The sequence below is a fragment of the Strongylocentrotus purpuratus genome, unplaced genomic scaffold (genome assembly GCF_000002235.5).
Source record: "Strongylocentrotus purpuratus isolate Spur 01 unplaced genomic scaffold, Spur_5.0 spur5_scaffold_6, whole genome shotgun sequence".
NCBI lineage: Eukaryota > Metazoa > Echinodermata > Echinoidea > Camarodonta > Strongylocentrotidae > Strongylocentrotus > Strongylocentrotus purpuratus.
The window spans coordinates 18,960,729-18,981,093 of NW_022145612.1; the positions used below are offsets into that span (position 1 = coordinate 18,960,729).

The 20,365-nt window shown below is 36.1% G+C and overlaps 1 protein-coding gene across 1 annotated transcript in view; it reads right to left on the reverse strand.

Moving 5' to 3' along the window:
- Positions 1-20,365, reverse strand: part of LOC580553 (plexin-A2) — a 68,713-nt gene that overhangs the window by 7,481 nt on the left and 40,867 nt on the right. The window contains exons 11-33 of the mRNA XM_030972951.1: positions 19,963-20,061; positions 18,582-18,672; positions 16,363-16,556; positions 15,530-15,684; positions 14,784-14,895; positions 14,199-14,335; positions 12,901-13,068; positions 11,748-11,844; positions 10,264-10,524; positions 9,419-9,589; positions 8,465-8,699; positions 7,761-7,906; positions 7,118-7,239; positions 6,516-6,581; positions 5,904-5,978; positions 5,270-5,336; positions 4,758-4,904; positions 3,926-4,082; positions 3,103-3,212; positions 2,692-2,794; positions 2,095-2,189; positions 1,637-1,762; positions 758-921 (exon numbers count right to left, since the gene is read on the reverse strand). Of these exons, the coding sequence (XP_030828811.1) occupies positions 758-921; positions 1,637-1,762; positions 2,095-2,189; positions 2,692-2,794; positions 3,103-3,212; positions 3,926-4,082; positions 4,758-4,904; positions 5,270-5,336; positions 5,904-5,978; positions 6,516-6,581; positions 7,118-7,239; positions 7,761-7,906; positions 8,465-8,699; positions 9,419-9,589; positions 10,264-10,524; positions 11,748-11,844; positions 12,901-13,068; positions 14,199-14,335; positions 14,784-14,895; positions 15,530-15,684; positions 16,363-16,556; positions 18,582-18,672; positions 19,963-20,061 (3,098 nt within the window). The remainder of the gene's footprint in view (positions 1-757; positions 922-1,636; positions 1,763-2,094; positions 2,190-2,691; positions 2,795-3,102; positions 3,213-3,925; positions 4,083-4,757; positions 4,905-5,269; positions 5,337-5,903; positions 5,979-6,515; positions 6,582-7,117; positions 7,240-7,760; positions 7,907-8,464; positions 8,700-9,418; positions 9,590-10,263; positions 10,525-11,747; positions 11,845-12,900; positions 13,069-14,198; positions 14,336-14,783; positions 14,896-15,529; positions 15,685-16,362; positions 16,557-18,581; positions 18,673-19,962; positions 20,062-20,365) is intronic.

Consider the following 20,365-nt stretch of genomic DNA (forward strand, 5'->3'; position numbering starts at 1 on the left):
TCTGGAAACAGCAAGGTGCTCAAGGAGCTCCAATATTACCAAGCTCTGCTAGGCTACCGATTTTGGTGCTCACAGTTATTCGAAGGATTCCTTCCTACTGTTACCTATTTAACACCTGGGTGGAGAGGGGCAAATCCAAATTGATGTCTTGCCAAAGGATATTAGTGCCGCGGGTAGGACTTGAACCGCGAACCATGTGCTCCACAGTCCAACATGTATCCACTAGACCACAACACCTCTACTACTTTTTGTTTAAGGATGGATGGTCAATTATCAAGAGTAAATACTGAGATTGGCATTTACATTCTTTACCAATCAGACCTTAGACTTCAAGCAAAACATAGAAAAGATTGAAGGTAGTGTCTACAAATATCATCTGATTTCCTCATAATCTAAGACTGACAGACTTGCCTACATATTATTTTGTATCATCTACAATAACATATTTCACATTCATTTTTGTATTTTTGTATTTTTTTGTATTTTTTTTTCTTTCTTTGTTATGTAAATGTACACAACTCCTTTGTCATGGTGTAATGTGTTCCCTAATATTTTGAAGCACCTTGAGCATTTAAATAGAATGGATAATGGCGCTATATAAATCTAATATATTTATTAATATCATTGTTATATGGTCTATTACATGAATACTTCCAATGCACTTTACAATATTATCATTATCACTCCTAGTTACTGGATTTCAAGCCTGCGCACAACAGTGCACCATCTCCATCCCCTACTGAGTATTCCTACTTACCAGCTAGTCTTCCAGAGCTCAGCAGTGTCTGATTTCAGGTTATGTCTGCTTGCCTGTCGATCTAGGAAGTCAAACAGGTACTTGAGGGACTTGGGGAGGGGTCTCTCATCAGAAACTGATAACATCACCTGCAAGGCCTCGTCTACAAACGTTTGGATGGATTTCTGTTGGTTTAAAAACAATGATACGTCGACATCACATGTCACTCTTAATCAAATGTAAAAACATTCATGATGATAAAAAGCATTATGGTAAGTAAGCACACTTCAGTGCTCTATTACTTATCTTTCAGCACGTAATAATTTCTGTAAAGCGCTAAGAGGCGGTATTCCGTATTAAGTGCTATATAAATCCAGATTATTATTATTACCCCATAACTGCATTAGTCTTAAACAAACTTTGTTAATATTATGTACTTTTACAGAGAAGATGCTGTGATAAAGAGGTATGGACCAACTCTTTCACAGCTCTGATATGTATGAAAGCAAGGTAGGCCTTGGATATAATGTAACTAACAGCAAAATTACAGTTTCGCAATTACAAGTGTGTAATGCAGTTTTGAAAACCACTCGCATAAAGATTTTTTAATAGAAGTCTTCACATGTGTACACATCTTACCCCAATCAGCGTGAACGCAGAGACAACAAATCTCTTAAATGTGTCAAGACCGAGTCTTTGTTCAACAATATCCCCATAACAATGCATTTGGATTTCTCCAAGTGTTTGTTCTCCAACATCTTCATTCAGATTGTTCCATTCTTTTGAAAATGGCTTCATATCAATACCACTTGCATCTTGAATGCTAAGCCACATGAAGAAAAAAAATACATCCATTATTTTTCTTTGTATGCGACCACTCTGTAGAGGAACACAACCCACCTTTGTGGAGACTAATCTCCTAAGATAGATCTCTCTAATCTTCCTATGTTTGATTCTTGTGCTGCTAGATGATCTGCCTCTGCGACCAATCGTCTTTTTCGTTGCATCGTCTTCGTACAGGTTGGACTGAAATGTTCAGAAACCCAAGATAAAGATTAGTGAAATCTTAAACCATTACAGAGATAGAAAAACAAGTAAATATGGCAAGTTAGAAATATTTTGAATATCAAGTTTTTGGGGCAACTTAAAACTTTCTATCAACAAAACACAAATACAATTTCACATACAATATTTTCATTATGAAGTAGCTTAATCATCCTTAATAGAGGTTACATTTTTTAAGGAAAAGAGCTCAGTTTCTTGATTGATCATAGTGTATAATAATAACAAAAAAGTACCAGAGCTTGATAGCAATATACAGGAGGGGTGGGGCATAGAAACATGTTTGTTTGTCTTACTATATGATAGAATTGAAACCCTTCTTCTAGATCACTCTCTACATTGGTGTTGAACCTCTGCAGAGCTACAGGGAACCGCTTTGGACTGGCTGCAGCTGAAAAGAGATGAAACACATACAGGTTGAGTGGCAAATATTGGGCAAGTTGCAAGAATTACGCTCGTTTCTTAACACTGCACAGGTAAATAACATTTGAAGATGGGTAATCTATGACAATTAACAACAAACTTTCAAGCACACATTGAATGAATATGTTAGACACAGTTGTTTATTTAAACCTGAAAGCATAGTCTCTGTTAAAGCTGATATTCAGTACATAATCTGTAGCAAAAATTTCATGAATCTTTGATCTATGAGTCTCGCAGTATTTTTCATGATTATGAATCTTAGTAAAACCATATATTCCCAAACTGAAGGAAAATGTTCTAGTCTAACATTGTCACACATGGTGAGACATTCCACAGTAAAGTTTTGATTTTGTTCAATTTCTCAATTCATCATCAAAATGGAGAGAAAAAATGAAATCATCCCAATCACATTTGTATCTTACAACTGTTGTGTTTACAATTACACATGAGAAATTGAAATTGAAACTTACGACTCGGAGCCAGTAATTCTGTTTCCTCATCCAGGGGAGTAGCAAGACTTGCATTAGGATTGTCCTGCTTGTAAACTAGACCTACTACAGCACCATCAGTTATCTGAAACAATCATGAAACAACAATTTATAACTCATCTGAAAGCGATATTAGAAATAGCAGAGCCTTGACTGAGCTTTAGAGAGCTGTTGATAGGAAATATAAATAAAAATCTCCACTGCTCTTGTATCACACAATGTTCATCTCTGCTATATATTTCCACTTCAGCATTGATGCTTAAATGCGTAAATTTAATGCACCTGAACGTAGGATTCTTGGGGATTAAAAAAATATATATATATAATAGGAATCTCTATACACTGAAGTTAGAAGAGTTAAAAGCAGACAACAGTATAATTCTGGATTCTTACCCTGTAATGTTGAATCGTATTGACTTTAGCCCATCTAGGGACATCTGGCTTCTCTGTTGTGTTGTCGGTATCTCTTAATACTAGCTGGCCAAGTTTGCCACTCCTCAACACTGCAAATCAAAGAGATGTGTAGAACAAAGCCATAAAAATCAATGTAAATCATGTCTTACAACTACAAATGGAACCTGCATTGTTGATAGTGTTAATATGAATGCATGCTCTTGTAATTCTGGAACAGAAAAGTTTCAATTGAAATCACAATCATCACAAGAAGCAAAATAAGGATCACAGTCATCAACCTTATACACCGCTGAAAATATGTAAGGCGAGGGTGATTTTTTAGCAAGGTTTGTAATAATATTAAGAAAGACCTTGATTTTGCACCTATGATGTAATACTACCTGATTTAACAGACACCTTCAAAATGTTGACTATTTATAATAGCACAAATGAAGTACATAGACAGCCACTTAAAAGGCAGCTTCAGTACAAATGAGTTTTACATATTAAGTTAAACTTTACAAATTAAAATTACATGAAAAATACATAACTTCTGATCAATTCTTTAAAATTACTAATTTGGCCCCCACTAACAAAAAAATTGGAGGCATCTACACAGTAACAGATTGTCAACAAATCCTGGTAAGACGTCCCCCATATACCAAAACGCACTGCAATTATGAAGTTAAGAATGCTTTGGGTGACGCCACTGGCACACGTTTATGGCCTACACAGGAGGTAGCTAGATTGCTTCATGACTGCATGATAAAAGTAACATAAAGCCACTTAAAAGTTCAGGTTATTATTATCATAATGTATTTACCTAGATCCACTTCGGCTGCAATTTTCCTCTCTGACTGAGGCTTGTTAAGGAACACAGCATCCAGGACTTTCTCCTTAACCTGTGTGATAGTATCTACGTCCAGGACCTTCACCGTGCTGGTCTCTCCCTTCTGTACTTGATTCTCAACCTCAAGACCCTGTTCATATGGAAAAGAACAAAATCATTAACAAACTGGTAACATATCTACGTTCACACTCATAATGCATTCATAATGTATACACTTTGTAAGTTATATATTTTTTGTACTCTCACACTACCTTTTATTCTTGTTAGGGGAGGGGGTGGAGAGATTCTGTAGAACTTATCCTATTAATTAACACCTTTATGGAAACTGATATTACTGCACAAATGCAACTGCTTCAAATTATCTTTTCTAGAAATATATTTCAACCAAACGGTCCAAAGCTATTTCACACTGGAGTTACTGCACCAGTCTCCCTCCCACCCCTTCCTTTGACATAAAGCCCCCTTCAATCCTTCCTGTGAACAAATGTTTGAATGAAATTTGTACAGACATCAGAAAGGAAAACTGGTACTATTGGGAGAGGAACATGACTAAACTGATCATCTAGCAATCTTCCTAACCATCATGTTTAAGGAGAGAACCACAACTATTATCAAAAGGTTTTGATTGTTAAATTTGCTCAAGAGGGCAGCACACAGACGTACGCACAGGAGTGTAATACCTGTTTGCTCAGTATTATGTAGTGATTACCAAGTTGCCTACTTTAGGAACGACTATATACCCACGCATGAACATCTTTAATAAATAAATAAACAAACCAACAAACAATAAAATGCAGATATTTACCACTTCAGCAAAGGTTACATCCTCATCCAAGAGGTACTCGTAGTTGAGTGAGAAGTGGGCGTGGCCCGTGATGATATCAATGGGTCCCTTCTCCACTTGGAACTTGATGGCTTGATACAGCATGTACAGAGGATAGGCAACATGTTTCTATACGAAAAGAAAAGCATAGCAAATACTAGTCATGTTAGTGTAATATTGAGGAAGTGAAGGATGGTAAGGAAGATATATAAGGTGATGAGACAGAAAGTAGGATAAAAAGGGACAGGAAAGGGTAGAAGAAGCATCAGGTAAATTAATATTTTGTATGATAAACAGTTCATTAACTGATAAACTTTCACATGTTAATGAGGGTTTTCTTAAATAGATGTAATGACCGAAAGGCATGTAATATGGTCTTGCATCAAAGAAAGCATGGAGAAAGAAAAACTAAAATTGTATATGTATTAATATATTGAATAAATGAGCTTCCATTAACCACTATTTCTAATAGGGTAAAAACAATGCAAACTTACCTGTATATATTTGTACATACAGAGAGCCATCCAGTTGGCCAGAATCTTCTCAACAATGCTTTCAACACTGTGAAGTAAATACATACACAAACAATGATATTAGCTGATTGTTTCATATTACCAGGAGAAAAAAAAAGTTCTTAATTGAGCAATCGTCTTCCTTTTTCACTTACCTCTTTCCCCTCCTTCCAATCTTTTCTTCTGGAAATTTCTTCAAATTTATTTGGAATGATAGGTTTGATGCTTCTTTTTTTTTACCAGACTGCTAAGAAAGTATGTGTTCGCTTGTAAGCAAGCTACCAGGAGGAAACCAATGGCTACAGTCCTCTCCGAGGGACTTGGTAATGAAGATTGATACCTTAACAAACAAAGGGCACTAGCGCATTGACTTGGTTTTGAACCAGGGATCTGCCGATTAAGTCACCACTGCTCTTACCACTGAGCCATTGTGCATCAACTCTGAAATTGCCTTTAAGCATTGACTTCCTGCCCCCTCAATCACCATCGAGCAAGTATTTATCTCTCCCACCCATTGACTTTAATATTCTCAAATCCAACTCTCTTCTCCCCACTCTTTTGTTCTCATTCCCCATACAATTATCATATTATTTACTATATAATGCCATATCCTTACTTTCTGAAGAGCTGTCTGTATCTGTCCACATCAGCAGCATTAGTGATCTGCTCTGACATCATGGTTAGCATCACACTAGGGAGAAAAAAAGAGAAAGAAAGAAAGATATAAAATGGATGGATCACACTCACGAGCATATGACCAAGTAATGTTCATGCTGTATTCTGACATTTGTATTTATTAATAAAGATTCTCTCTTCATAAAGCTTTTTACATTGATGTTGTTGTTGTTATTATTGTTTCTGTTGCTGTGAGGTAGTAAAAAGTTTGAATACATACACACATCAACAGAGAACATTCTCCTGGACTAAACACAGATGTCTTATCTCAAGGCATTGTGGAAAATGTTATGCATCACCTCATCAATATACATTTTTTTTTTTTTTTTTTTTTTTTTTTGGGGGGGGGGGGGGTGGTGGTAAGATCAAAACCTGAAGAAATGCTGACAGTTATGAACTTCTTTCCTAGATTCTCTACCTGTAGTACATTGTGACAAGACCAGTAAAAATTCCATCAGGAACCATACAATTCAAAATGTCATTATTCATGCTTTCACAATACATAAACTCCAAGACAAATGAACTTTGTATGCACAGAAAGATATAAACTTACTCGGACAGATAAGACAGCTTGCCTTCAAGAACCATACAGACCGTCAAAAGGGAAGCGATGTTATTCCTGAGTGGAAAGATAAAAAGAGTAATGTGACACTTCCAAAAAGAGAGCAATATTCAACCTTCCTTGAGATCTATTACACAATCAAATTCTTTTTAAGTGCAGTATAAATGGAAGTCACACTTGATGGAGGCTTTTTTCACTACAAAACAATATACACTGTTTTTTGGGAGTCATAAGGAATTTATCTCTTATTATTTTGCAGTGTTAACACCCTTCTGGCTCTTAACAGATGACACCTTCATTATGAGAAAGACATGGATATTGTATGTATTAGATAAGTGTATCCAGCAAAATATTGGTCCCTTAAATTGAAAGTCGTTTCTCTATGGTTGCAGCCCATGTTATTATCAAACGAACTGTAAAACTATGTCATTTAAATGAAGGCATAAAGTAAATCAGTCAAATACATGTGGCAGATTTGGTCAATTTAGATACTTTTATTCTCTACATTTCTAATCATATTGTTAAGAAACTAATGTTTTCAAATCAGTATTAGCAGTATCGCAGTAACATAATCATAGCAGTAAAGTAGATACCTGTCTCTCATGGCGAGCTTCTTATCCTCATCTAGAGAGCGAATGAAGACAAGAAGGAAGTCCTTGTTCATGAGAAGTTTGGAGAAGTCCGTCATGGCTCTGGTCAAGTTTTCTTCGGGGCGCTACATCAAGCAATGAAAAAAGAAAAAAGTAACAGAGTTCCCTCCAATCACTCATGGGTCATTCACATTTTCTCTTTAATACAATGGGCTGTTATATTTCCAAATGAACATACATTCAGCTATAATTTGTGATTCAACATATTTCTGCAAAAATAGGAATCCCCATTCGACTCATCAAAGTTCACATATATCTAGAGAAATATGAATAGAAAACTAGTGCGATGCTGAAGTATATAGTCACTACAATGTAAGTGAAAGATTTTTCCTTACAGACATTGATTTCCCTTAGAATGACATCTCATGATGACTCACACTTAATACAAATTCTCTTTATCATATAATAAACTAACAACAACCATTACATTGCAATTTACCACAATCATAATCATCATCACTATTTCCATCATTGCCATCATCATCATCCTCATCACTGACATCTTCATCATCATTTATATTACTATGACTACATCTAATACACCAATTCAACTCAATAATTAATTTGCTAGAGTAGGATTACCAACCTGTGGGTCTATAATCATGGGCTGAACATCCAGTCCTACAAAGAGCATGTTCCTGATGTAATCTTGACCCGTGACGAATGGCATACCACCAAGGTCTTGCAGCTGGTCCTTGATGCCAGACATGTCTTGCTGGATGTCAAAGAACGCTGTAATAAAAAGAAGAATAAGACATGCATGATCGTGAATCTAAAATTAGTGTCCCTGATTGCGCAATGTACCCTTTTTATGTATAATGTTCACTTTTTATATATACACAACAACCACTAACTTTAAAATTTGAAGAATGATGAAGGAAAAAAAAATAACATGATTTGCTGTACTTAGGAGAAAGATATTATATTTTGTTCAGGGCCACATCTAATGCAGGGCAGCGACACAGAAAATTAAAAGGCAAGGATAGGGAAAGAAGGATTGAGAAATCTTACAAAGAGAAAGAGAGAGAGCATAGAGGAAGGGTAAGGCAAGAACCATTTACATTTGTTATAGTTGTAACATATCATAAAAGAGAGAGTATGCAAGAAAGCCACACTGAGCATATCCAACAGTAGCTCCTTCTCCATGGAAAGAGTTACCCCATCTTCTCAAATTGCAGATATATCCTTCAAACATTCAAAACCAAACAGAAAACTTGCCTAATTTTTAAACACTTCCAATTTCCCTTGGACAGTATATAAAAAAATTGTCCATTGATTTCATATATCTACCTTTAGTAGCCTCATTCTTGACAGCATCCTCCAGCTCTGTCATCTCCAGCTTGACCTGCTCAAGCTGGTTCTTGTAGCGCTTGCGAGAGGACGCATAGCACATCACCAGGATGAACACGACGATGACGATCAGACATCCCACACCACTCAAGATGACGATCAACATCATATTACCGCTTGTCACAGCGGAGTAATCTATCCAGCCGATCCTGGTGACGAGGTGGCCATGCTTGACCTAAAGGAAAAAGGAGAATTCAAGCAGGGTAAGGATTACGACACAGTTTTCAGCATGTCATGGAAATGAAATTCAGTGATTTGTTTTCCTTATTTTACCTGAAAATATTGAAAAACGGGCCTTTAGTTTGAGAAAAGACCCTCCAAACAACCCTTACAAATGGGTAGGGGTTTCGAGGTTTGAGCGGCACACCACCGTCCAAACCAAATTTGAGTACCCCCATCCTCTACCATTTGATTACATCCGAGGTCAAACTTTGAACAGGCTATACACTGTTGACAACTACTCGATGTACGATTTGTCGTACTTGTATACATGGTCGCCATTTTTTTTTTTTTTTAAGTGCCGATTCTTGCCCTCCACCTAATTATATCTGATATAAAAAGGTGATTTTGCTTTTCCCAGCTCTTTATCCTCTTTTTTTTTTTTTACCCTGATACATGTATAACAAGATTCCTGATATAACAAGGTAATTTCCTGGGTCCCAAGGACCTTGTTATAACAAGTTACCACTGTAGTACCTTTGAAGCCCCTCGGAAGTGTTTGGAGCCCAAAATTTGCCAAACATGTATTATTAATATTTTTTCATTTTTTTTCATTTTTTAAATTTTTAAAATTATTATTAGTAATATTATTATTATTATTTTTATTTCATTTTATTTTTTATTTTTTTGTTTTTTACGGGGGGTAAGTTAGGGGCCTTGTAGCATTCTCCTTACCACTACAAGAGGCATGCCTTTGCTGCTGTTATCCATGGTTCCTAAGCCTGGTTTAACCTTGGGCGGGCTGAAGATGAGCAATTCTTGAGCCAAAGATCTGACTGTTCCATTCTGGTCTCCTACCATCACCTCAACGTCAGCCTTGGTGCTGGCCAAATCCAGATTCATACCCTGTGTGAAAGAGAGGATTCAATGATTCAATCATGAGCACTAGGAGCAAAGCATCGAGGATTCAATGATTCAATCGTGAGCGCTAGGAGCAAAGCATCAAGGATTCAATGATTCAATCATGATCATTAGGCGCAAGGCATGGAAAGGTATTTTTGATTCCTTTACAATTGCATTGTGAACCACACTGTATTATGATCAACTAAAAAAAATTAAGACATGGAATGGCTACAGCATAATGATAAAAAGATACAAAACGCGAGGAATTGTTTTCAAAAATCCAATTTTTTCAGAATATACATTCAAAATAATGCAATGCAAATGAAGACAATATTACTTCAGGAAAATGCAAAAGAAAAATAACTCAAAAGCACCAATTGAAGTATTTCTATAAAAATAATAATATGTAGAGACTTGAGAAAATTTGCAGTTTCTCATAGATTCTCATGTCATAGAAAAATCAACATATAATAAAAGGAGGAATTTGTTTTCCAGTACAATTGTGATGATCACTTAAACTTAAACAACTTTTTTCAAAACATGAAATGAATTCAGGCACCATTAAATAATCATGCAATTAACATGAATGTAACATAAAGCATGTCAATAGAAGATGTTTGTTTTCTTTATGGGGGGAGGGAAAGAAAATCCCTACCAAATAAACAAATTCGACTCACCGCGATGATAATGTCCTCTTCATACTTGCGCACGTTACCCTCATCACTGAAGCGTTCGTACACAGGATTGGGGTAGTAGACCAGGTCCTCTCCATAGGTGAAGTTGTATCCATCCAGGATGAACGAGAGCGTAGCAGAAGCCAGTGGATCGGTACTGGAGGCTCTTCTCTTCCTGCTATTCACTGGGACGTAGGGGAGGACACCCGCTGGGAGGGTGGGAGACGTGCAGCTGATGGTGGTATCATCCCTCTTCATGCAAGACTGATGGAGGGAGGTAAGTAGAAGAGATTAAGAAAAATTATGATTGGTATTTCACTGTGTAGATATACAGTCAAACCTGCTTTAGTGACCACCTGTCTACAAAGACCACATTTTTGTTACCCTTGAAAATGGTTTCTCATTGAAACATGTACTAAACAAACCTGTCTACAAAGGCCACTTTTTGTGTTTCCCTTGGGTCGCTATAGACAGGTTTGACTGTATATGATAGGAAAATAGAGGGATACAAAGCATAAACAAGAAAGAGGGACAGAGAAATAGGGTAAGAGGCTCGAACCAAACATCCTAGGAGAGAAATAGCTGATGGTGATATCATCCCTCTTCATGCAAGACGGATGGGGAAAGTATAAGAGATTAAGAAACACTGATGATTACTACTAATGTATTTCACTGTTTACATGTATATGATAGGAAAATAGCGGGTACACTTACGTCACCTGTGTACACTCTGTGTGCGATGCCATATCTACTATGACGTCACTCATAAATAATTAAAAAACAAAGCCGATCAAAGCATTATGCTACCTCACTCTTTACCATCCAACCAATCAAATACAAGTAAAAATATGGAATGGAAGGGGTCTCTACCCCCTAATAAATATTCATATTGTCAATTTGATACATAGTTTTCAAATTAACATTAAAGATAACTTGACATATATTCAAATTTTTAATGGACCATAATTTTGGCAAAAATCATGAAAGTAAGGTTGTAGAAAATAGATTTTAAACTCTTCATCTCAAAAGTTCATAAGGTTCATATTTGTAAAAGCATATGAATGAGGATGTTTTCATAATAACCACAGTTTAACCAAAATCTACAATAACAATGCCAGGAAACCTCCCACACAAAGGTCAACCAACAAGGTTAATTAAACCTAAGGTTGGTTTCATATTAAAAAGATGAAGAGTACAAAATCAAACTGTTCATCTGATTTTTCATACTCCACATAGACATGGGACACAAATTTGTTAAAAACGACCTTCACCATTGGTAACATAATGGCAATTCATTCATTAATATATATTCAGATCATCACCCAAATTTCTGGTTGGCAATTTGCCAGTAAGAAATTTTTGTTTTCTTCAAAATTCACCCATAATTTAAGCATATGCTTGTATAAATCTCATGCAGAAATAAAAATGTATAATCTGTTAAGTGGACAATAGAACAAAGTCCAATACAAGGTGTGTTGTAAACTCACCTCTTGGGAAGATTCCCCTCCAGTGAAGGTTGCTTTCATGACAGGGGACTGAATAACATCAAAACCTGATCCTCTAACTTCAATACGCGAACCTCCACTGTCAGAGAGAAGGCAAAGAGAGAAAGAAAAATCATACAGTATTAAAGTGATAATAAAAACACAAAATATCTCACATAAAATTGAAACTGGAAGATTGAATGTGCTCTTCAGGTATATTGCAACAAACTGATAAAGAATTCATATAAACAATACTGCTTGATCAACATGAGCTTTATGAAAACCAAGGTGCATAGTAAACTCATGCTTAGATTCTGGAACAGCAATACAGAGAGATTTCTTTAACTTCAGCCCTTTTATGTGTAATAGTATGGGCAAAAATAAAATAATAGTACAAATACAAAATGTATTTGACTGCTCTTTAACATCTAATGTAAGAAATCAATTTGTTTGATTTACATTCACATTTCATAACAATTGATGTCAAATTTTCTTATCAGTACAACAAGCAACGTTAATTGTCCTTTTAACATTACACACAAAAACCAACCAAAAACAAAATTGATTTCACTGAGTAACTGACCCAAATAAATTTAGGGTCACTTTTGATGGCTCTTTGTCAAAGAGAAACTACAACTAACTAACTAAGCACTCATATTTATGAAATGGTTGGAAAATCTGTTTATCTGACAGTAGAAAGGAAGTGAGCCAGAGGAAGAGGAAATAATCACTGGGCTACTCAGGAAGGCTATAGAGCTAAAGGAGAAACAGAAGCGTTAAGAATAACTAACACCACAACCCTTTCTTGCATATGCTGTCCAACTTTCATGTGTGTGTTTCCGCACAATGTGTCTGAATTAAACTCCTCCTATAATTCAAATTGGAATCATTTTTTATTTAAAAAAAAATATTCACGTTTTCATATAACATATTAACATTACTCCCCCTCCAGTTCTTCATAAATTTTCAACAGATTAATTAACATTTAAAATCTTATACTAATGTATAAATGAAAAAGAAAGAAAAAATCTAATTAGAACCGTGATGCCCTGAATTAAATTTGTTAATGATTTCTCATGTTCTTTCTTTCTTTCTCACACCCTCCCTATGTCCATCCCTCTGTCTGTCCCTCCCTCTCATATTACCCACTACTTACGCCTTGATGGTCTTCAGTGTGGAGAGTGTGGTGATCTCAGGGTTCGGCAAGAAGTGGAAAAGCTGTTGGGAATATCTGGTTGCCCCATCAAAGACCATGGTAAGATTGACCATGTCAGGTCGAGATGCACTAGTGGTGGTACACACTCCCTGCATACTTGTGGGAGGACTATAAATGGATGAGAAAGTCAAGAAAGACACTTTGCTATTTTTGGGGTTGTCACTGTGGTATACAAATATACACTGTCTTGAGAGGTTCTGGTTAAAACTTTGCGCAAGAGGTGACTCCAATAGTAAATGGTACTTTTGGAGTCACCGAGGCCCATAGTTTTAACCAGTACCTCAAATAGAAGGCATGGTTAATCCCTTTTTTGGAGAAAAAAATAAATAAAATAAAAAAAAAAATGTCAATTTTTATCAAAAAAGATTTAAAATATCTAGTTTTCATTAAATTAAGAAATTGAAAAAGAAAAAAAAAATAATTAAAAAAAAATAATTCACAATTTTTTTCAACTCCCAAATAGTACTCTCATATAGTACTTTTTCAGAGCAACCTTAAAATAGATGAAATATTTTGGTCACATGACGAGCTCTCAACCAATCAAAAGCCAATAAATTTTGTATGCATGATATAATAGTATATATTAGAAGTAGTAGACTTTATTGGATAACTTTATAGCACAAGTGTAGTAACCTGCCTCAAGTTCCATGATAACGATAACAGATACTTGGAGAAAGACGGTGACAGTTGTCCGACTTGTTACCAATGTCATAGGGAAATTGTCCAATGTGTCATTGTTGAGGGGGAGAGGAGAGGGGGAAGGGGAGAGGAAGGGGGCTGGGTAGCTGTCTTGGAGGATGCTTGTGTAGGGTAGTAGGGCAAGGGATGGTTGTCATGAGGGAAGTAGTTTTAGAATCAGCTCTTCTCATAATATTGACATGAACAACATTGAGGGAATATCGTACAGGTAGATTTCATTTCCACAGGTCAATCAAATAAAAAGAATAATCAAAGAAGCTTAAAATAGATTTTTTTAAATTAGGAAAAAGGAAATACAATTTGTTGGACAAAAAAAGTAAAGAATTCAGAATGAGTTGAAAGACACATCATTGAGGCACCGATTATAAACATTTATCTTTACTAAAGACAGGGGTTTGCTATATTTTGGACTGCATTGTTTTGGTGGAGAAGATACAAACCCTGCAAAAACCATAAGACAGCACTAAAGAGCTGAAAAACTCCATGCATAACACAAAGAGTAACATAAGGCTACAATTATCAACATTGCAGTAACATACCTCTTGAAGATGCATGGGGAATCCCCGAACATGGCAGAGATAGAACTACCGGTATTGAGAAACTGGCCAGTCACTGTCACTTGGGTACCACCCGCCTCAAGGCCCTCTGTCGGGAAGATGCTGGTGATTGAGGGGTCCTGAAATGAAAGGAATATCAAGACAAAAAAAATTCAATTATCACTCTTATTATTCAACAATCATTTTAACGTAGTCTACAGAAGGAGACTTGTTTTCACATTGTCGTAAAATACTGCGCCAATGAAACACAGCAACCTTTCTGCATGATGTTTGTAATAAAACAGATCACTATAAATACAACCCTTACCTTTGCAACATGTACTCTGCCTTCAACTAATAACTAATTTAATTCTTAATTCCAACCCGGGAAGCAACCATATACCTAACCCAAATCATACTCGTTACCACAACCCAAGCCGTGGCCCTATATCTGTGATAAAACAAAGCTAAGAGCAGATATCAAATCAATGTTTTTCTACTGAATTTTTGAAATATGAACATAATTAATTACCAAACAAGTATCAAAAGAACAATAATTTGCGATTTAAACCTGGAAACTATACATACCTCATAGTTGAATTTCAGCCCACCTGTTCCATTCACTCTTACGCCATTCACCAATAGGACAATTACAGCACTGGCCGGTCCAACAGGACCTGCAGATGTTCTACAACTCACACTGATAGAAAGTATCAAAAAAGAAATAACAATCCATTCATGAATCAAACCATCAACCTCAAATATATAACAATGTCATCAATATAAAAAGCATTTATAAGACAAAATCAAAAGTATTCCTAAATTCAGGCAGTGGAATTGGGCTTTTCAGATAATCTAGCGCTAGGTAATTCTGTATAAATTTGGTTGTTTGGACCAGTAGACTATAAACAGGCTAACCTGCTTTATTATTTATACTGAAAAACACAACTCACATCTGCACAGTTGAGATTGCACATTATGTTCAGGACTACCGTAATTAATGTTTTATAAACCGCCAACCGCCCCCTTTCTTCCGCCCGCGGGAAAAAGAACAAAAGACTCTGTTAAAATCGTTGATGTTACCGGCTTTTATGACAAAAAGTAAGCCGATGGAAAGAAAGAAATGAAGGAAGAAAATGAATGGCAATATATCACCTGCCCTTGAGACAGATTGCGGGAGAGAGAGAAGCAAAAACAATTAAATAGCGCTGATGTTACAAGCTTTTATGACAACAAGTAAGAAGACGGAACGAAAGAAACCCCCTTCTGCCTGGCCCTACATGGGAATTAAGTGAAAAGGCAACATTTAGACAACATTAGAATGTTTAACTCACCTCCTTCCTGGGTCGTATGACTCCTTCAAGTCTGTAAAATTGCAATTGGATTCACCAAGTGTCACACTAACCAGGTCTTCAACCGACTGGCCAATGTCTGTTCCGGAAATTGTCACAATCGTCTTGCCTTCTATTGGTCCACTTGTTGGAGAAATCTGATCAATTGGAATCACAAGATGAAATGTTGACGAATGTATATATCTTGTGCACCTTACTCATTAAATTTATTGTGGATTCCCACTAGTAAAGCTTGCAGATTGAAACAGGCAAAGGGGATTTGAAATCAACTCTTTGATGAGAATAGACACCTTCGGTAAAAGAAAAATTTGGTGGTAACATCCAATGAAAAAATGGAATTGTATAGAGACTTGTCATATGTGATGAGCACTGTTTGAATATCATAATTGAATGTTTCATTGAACAACTTTGTTTTGACAGATTCAATGAAGTACCATATATTTCCACAGATTTCCCCCATTTTCCTTAATATTTAACAAATAGTATTGGTCCTACAGTTGTCTGCTTGCAGAGATATCAACGGCAGTACAGCAGATTTTCAACAAAATAATGTGATATAAAGTGAAAATAGTCATTAAGTGACGATAAATGTTGATCTATGTACTCTGTGAAAATAACCGTAAATACCTCTGATAGAATATCTTTTCATTTAATAACTTAATGTCAAGGAAAATCTTATGCCCATTTTATTTGTAGCATTGTATGTTTAAGTGTTTGCGACTCCAGTTGTATTCCCACAAGAGGATACTTGAGGTAAAAGATGAGGTAATTATGAACTCATGATGATAATTGATACATCCAGTATAAGGACTTACATCGGTGATTCTTGGATTAGCGCATACTCCTGTACCCTGCAAGACAGGCGTAACACCTGGGGCAGTGCACAAGGTGCTGTTCATCACAGCGCAGGTGCTTCCACACCACTGACATGACAGGTCGGAGTCAGTGAAGTCGGGAGACAGACAACGACTGCAGCTGTCCCGGTCCACTGAACAGTTGTACAACGTCACTGCATGGTAAATAAGAATCAAGGACAATGTTACAACATATGTGTCAATGTATCAGTTTAAGCATGTTTGTGTATTAAAATGAACCATGATGGCGAACCCATTGAAAGTGATAAACAGAGAAGGGCGATTGTAATGGATTTTGCCCATATCCAGGTCTCTATATTAAGTTTTATCTTAGAGGGTCTAGGTTGAAATCTTTCGGTTCAGTATGCATAAGCCCGTTAAAATTTAGAAACTGTGGGAGACCGCAGTTACTATTTGGAGGCCCACATGTTCCTGTCTTCTGTTAGCGTTGAGCCTGCCATACATACTAAAATAATCTTAGTCCTTATTAGGATTAGTTAAAGTTTTCTTTGTGTGTGGTAATATATGAAACAGAAAATGACCAATACCCAGTACAGAGCACTCTTGAAAGCCTCGATGTACTACTTGTAGCTACTTGCTCCCTCTATAAAGAAAACAATGCCTAAGCAGTGACCGTTGGTCCCCCATGATCCTTTTTTCCCTATGTTAATTGAAAGCTGAGCTGCCAGTGACCATGCTGGGTGGTTTAATCCCTCCGGGCCAAACTAGTACAGACAGGTTTTAATAAGAACAGGCATTTCAGCTTCATTCCTCATATGATTGATTGTGGAGACAGTTCCTGTCAACCTTTACAAATGATCTGAGGTGTGACATGACATCATAAATTGAACACTATATAACAGGTTCAGCCAATGGTTCAATCTCATTAAAGATAAACTTGAGTTCTGGTAAAAAAAGAAAATGAATTCTCACAGAATCTAACGAAACTCACACTGAATGTTCAAGATTACAAATAAATTACATGTGCCAAACAATTTTGGAAGAAAACGTATACTGGCTGAGTAATGAGAATAGAAAGATAAGAAAATCAGGGTAGTACTAGCCCCGACACCATGTGTGTTGTCCCATATACATCTTTCTGTGTAAGTGATTGTTACTTTACCAAGACTATGCCAAATTTATGATGATTTTGATGACTCCAGAACCTTGCATTACACACCATTACTTACATATGCTATATGATCAACTTTTCTGATCCATTCCACACCTTTTCTTTCACAATGCAATCGCATTACCAGAACTCAAGTATATCTTTAACCTCTTGTTGCTACTTGAGTCATAACAGAATGGGGGTCAATCCTATACCATCGCAGTTATGAGTACTTTCGCTTAGTGGTGGTCCATGACAGGTAGCTAATGATTAACTTGATGGTATAATTGTAATCATAAAGAGCTCTGTCATTTTTGTAACTACAGAATCAGAGTTAACATGTACTGTATAAACATTTTTTGAAGTAAAATACAGAAAGGAGTTAGACCTTCTAGGGAAATGTTAAGTGGTAGAAAGACATTTCCATGAAGAGGATAAAAAGAGAAGTTTTGTATTCTTCCTATCGATTGTTAAATATTTCTTCTATCTTTAAAATGTCTTTAAATCTCATTACTTATAAGGATTTCCGCGTAGCAAATATGTTTTGATCCTTTATTCCACTGACAGCAATGCACTTTTCCTGTTGCATATCCTGAACACTGCACTTCGATTAAAAATGTATTCCTTCCATGCAAGTCATTGTGACGTGGGTAGTTGCGGTTTCTATTACACAATACCTGTATTAATCCATCCTGCTCAAGCCACAGACAATAACATATGATGGATGCAGCAAGCATGTGATGTTGGCACCATACCCATGTTTCACAACAACATAATAATGCATATACATTTAACTAACCACAACAAGGTTAATGTTCAATAGAGCATTGCTTTTAACACGGGCATTGCACATACATTGTAGGAACAAATGCTGCCCACATTAAAACAAAACAAAATCATCATAACCACAATCAGCCATTTGGGAAGACAAAAAAAAAAAAGGCACAATGCAAACACTAATGAGATCTGCAATGATAATGATGAAATAGTAAAACAGGAGAAAACTAATGCTAAATAAAACAACCAAACACACAGACAAACAACAAAATGTCATGAAGATTTTGCTAACCTGTGATGTTATCGTCGTCTATAACATTTGATCCATTCCACCGAACAGATACGCTCGCCTTGATATTTGGTGAGTTGGTGGTATACGTATACTGTAATAGTTGCAAAAGTAGACATAAAAAGGAAAGAATTCGTTTAAAATATTGCCATATTCTTACTTCAGTATAACTTTATATAAAAAAACATAAACAACACATTTTAAACAAGACATGCATAATCTAATCAAAGATTGGAATTATTAAGATTTGAACAATTTTGGATGCGCCATGTGATACACAGTTGGTGAAAATAAATTGTAATGTAAGTACCCTGGGATAAGTCTCATCTTACCAGGTAAAGTCTAAGTGAAAAAAAACAAACCCATATTTCCTTATACATGTATACAGCCAGTCTGACTTTGCATAGAATCCAGAGCCTTTCTGTGGCCACTGCTAATAATGCGAAATGATATACAATGATAGTATACATGTACACATTCATGTACATATTTTCTGAAAGATAATTATTTTATCTTGGGTACGATCTTTCTCCCGGTCTGATAAAAGAGGAAGGAAAGAGGAAGGATTAGACGTGTGTATGTCAAAATCAGAGTGATATAGGAAGTTATCATTTACAATAGTAATAACAATGGTCCCATGACAGCTACCACTTTTCATAGATCTCAGGTCAACACATAAATTGTCAAGATCTCTTCATTGCCCAGACATGTTATGAGAGCTTCATGGATTACTTTTTGTAATCCTCACTTTCCTTTGGCAGCTATTGCATTGTTTCCCTATTCAGGTACTGTTTACAGTATGGTAAATATATCCAACATGAAACATCAATAAAGGGGGGGGGGGGTCAGAGATAGGAACATTAAACATAACATGTAACCTATGGTAAAATGGATGCAATATTTGAAGTATTGCTATATTTTTCTTCTAAAAAAACTCTCAAAATACAAGGAGGGTTTATGCAACATAAACATATATGGCCCAGGAATATGCGACCAACTTTTTATTTTATTTTAAAGAGAATATGACTTGAACACTAAAAGCTCAAGACTCAAGTTATGATCTGAAATAGGAAAAGTGGACACTGTAGGTAGGTGACCTCTCTAGACAGGTTCTACAACACCCTATTCGTTTGACTGTAACTATATTGGTTAATATTCTACTACAATTTATAACTGATGCTGGGATTACACTTTTGTTCATCATATGATTTAACAAACGATGTTACTCTGAGGTCTAAATTTTCCTTTAGACTCAGGGTCAGGTTTAACTGATTTACCAGAACTTGAACCATTACGTACAAAAACTTTGTCAGTCCATATACATTGTGCATTAGAAAAATGCCAACCTGGCAAGATAGGAAAACTAGTTGGGCATAGCACTTACCATATTACTCTGACATGTGACTAGTGTGTGTGAAGTAACAGTGGCTATGGTAGGATGCTGTCTCCCCTCGTACTCCAACACACACTCGTATCCCATAACCTTCAAGGAGATATAAGTATCAGAATGTTCAAGCATGTGCATCATTTTAGATCAAACTGGACATTATATACAAGTATCACATAACTCAAAATAGAAGGAATAGAGTACCAAAGCTGTGACATCATAAGAATCTATTTTTTGAATTTTTCAATTTTTTCTTCATTTTCCAAAAGAGCATAAAAAATAATGTCTGAATGTTGAAAACCAATTGAAGATGTTAAGTATTGGCTGAGATATGACCATCTGAATAAATATATGTCCTATGGGAACTCAGTGTTATAGTGCTCTGGTTCCTAATGTTATG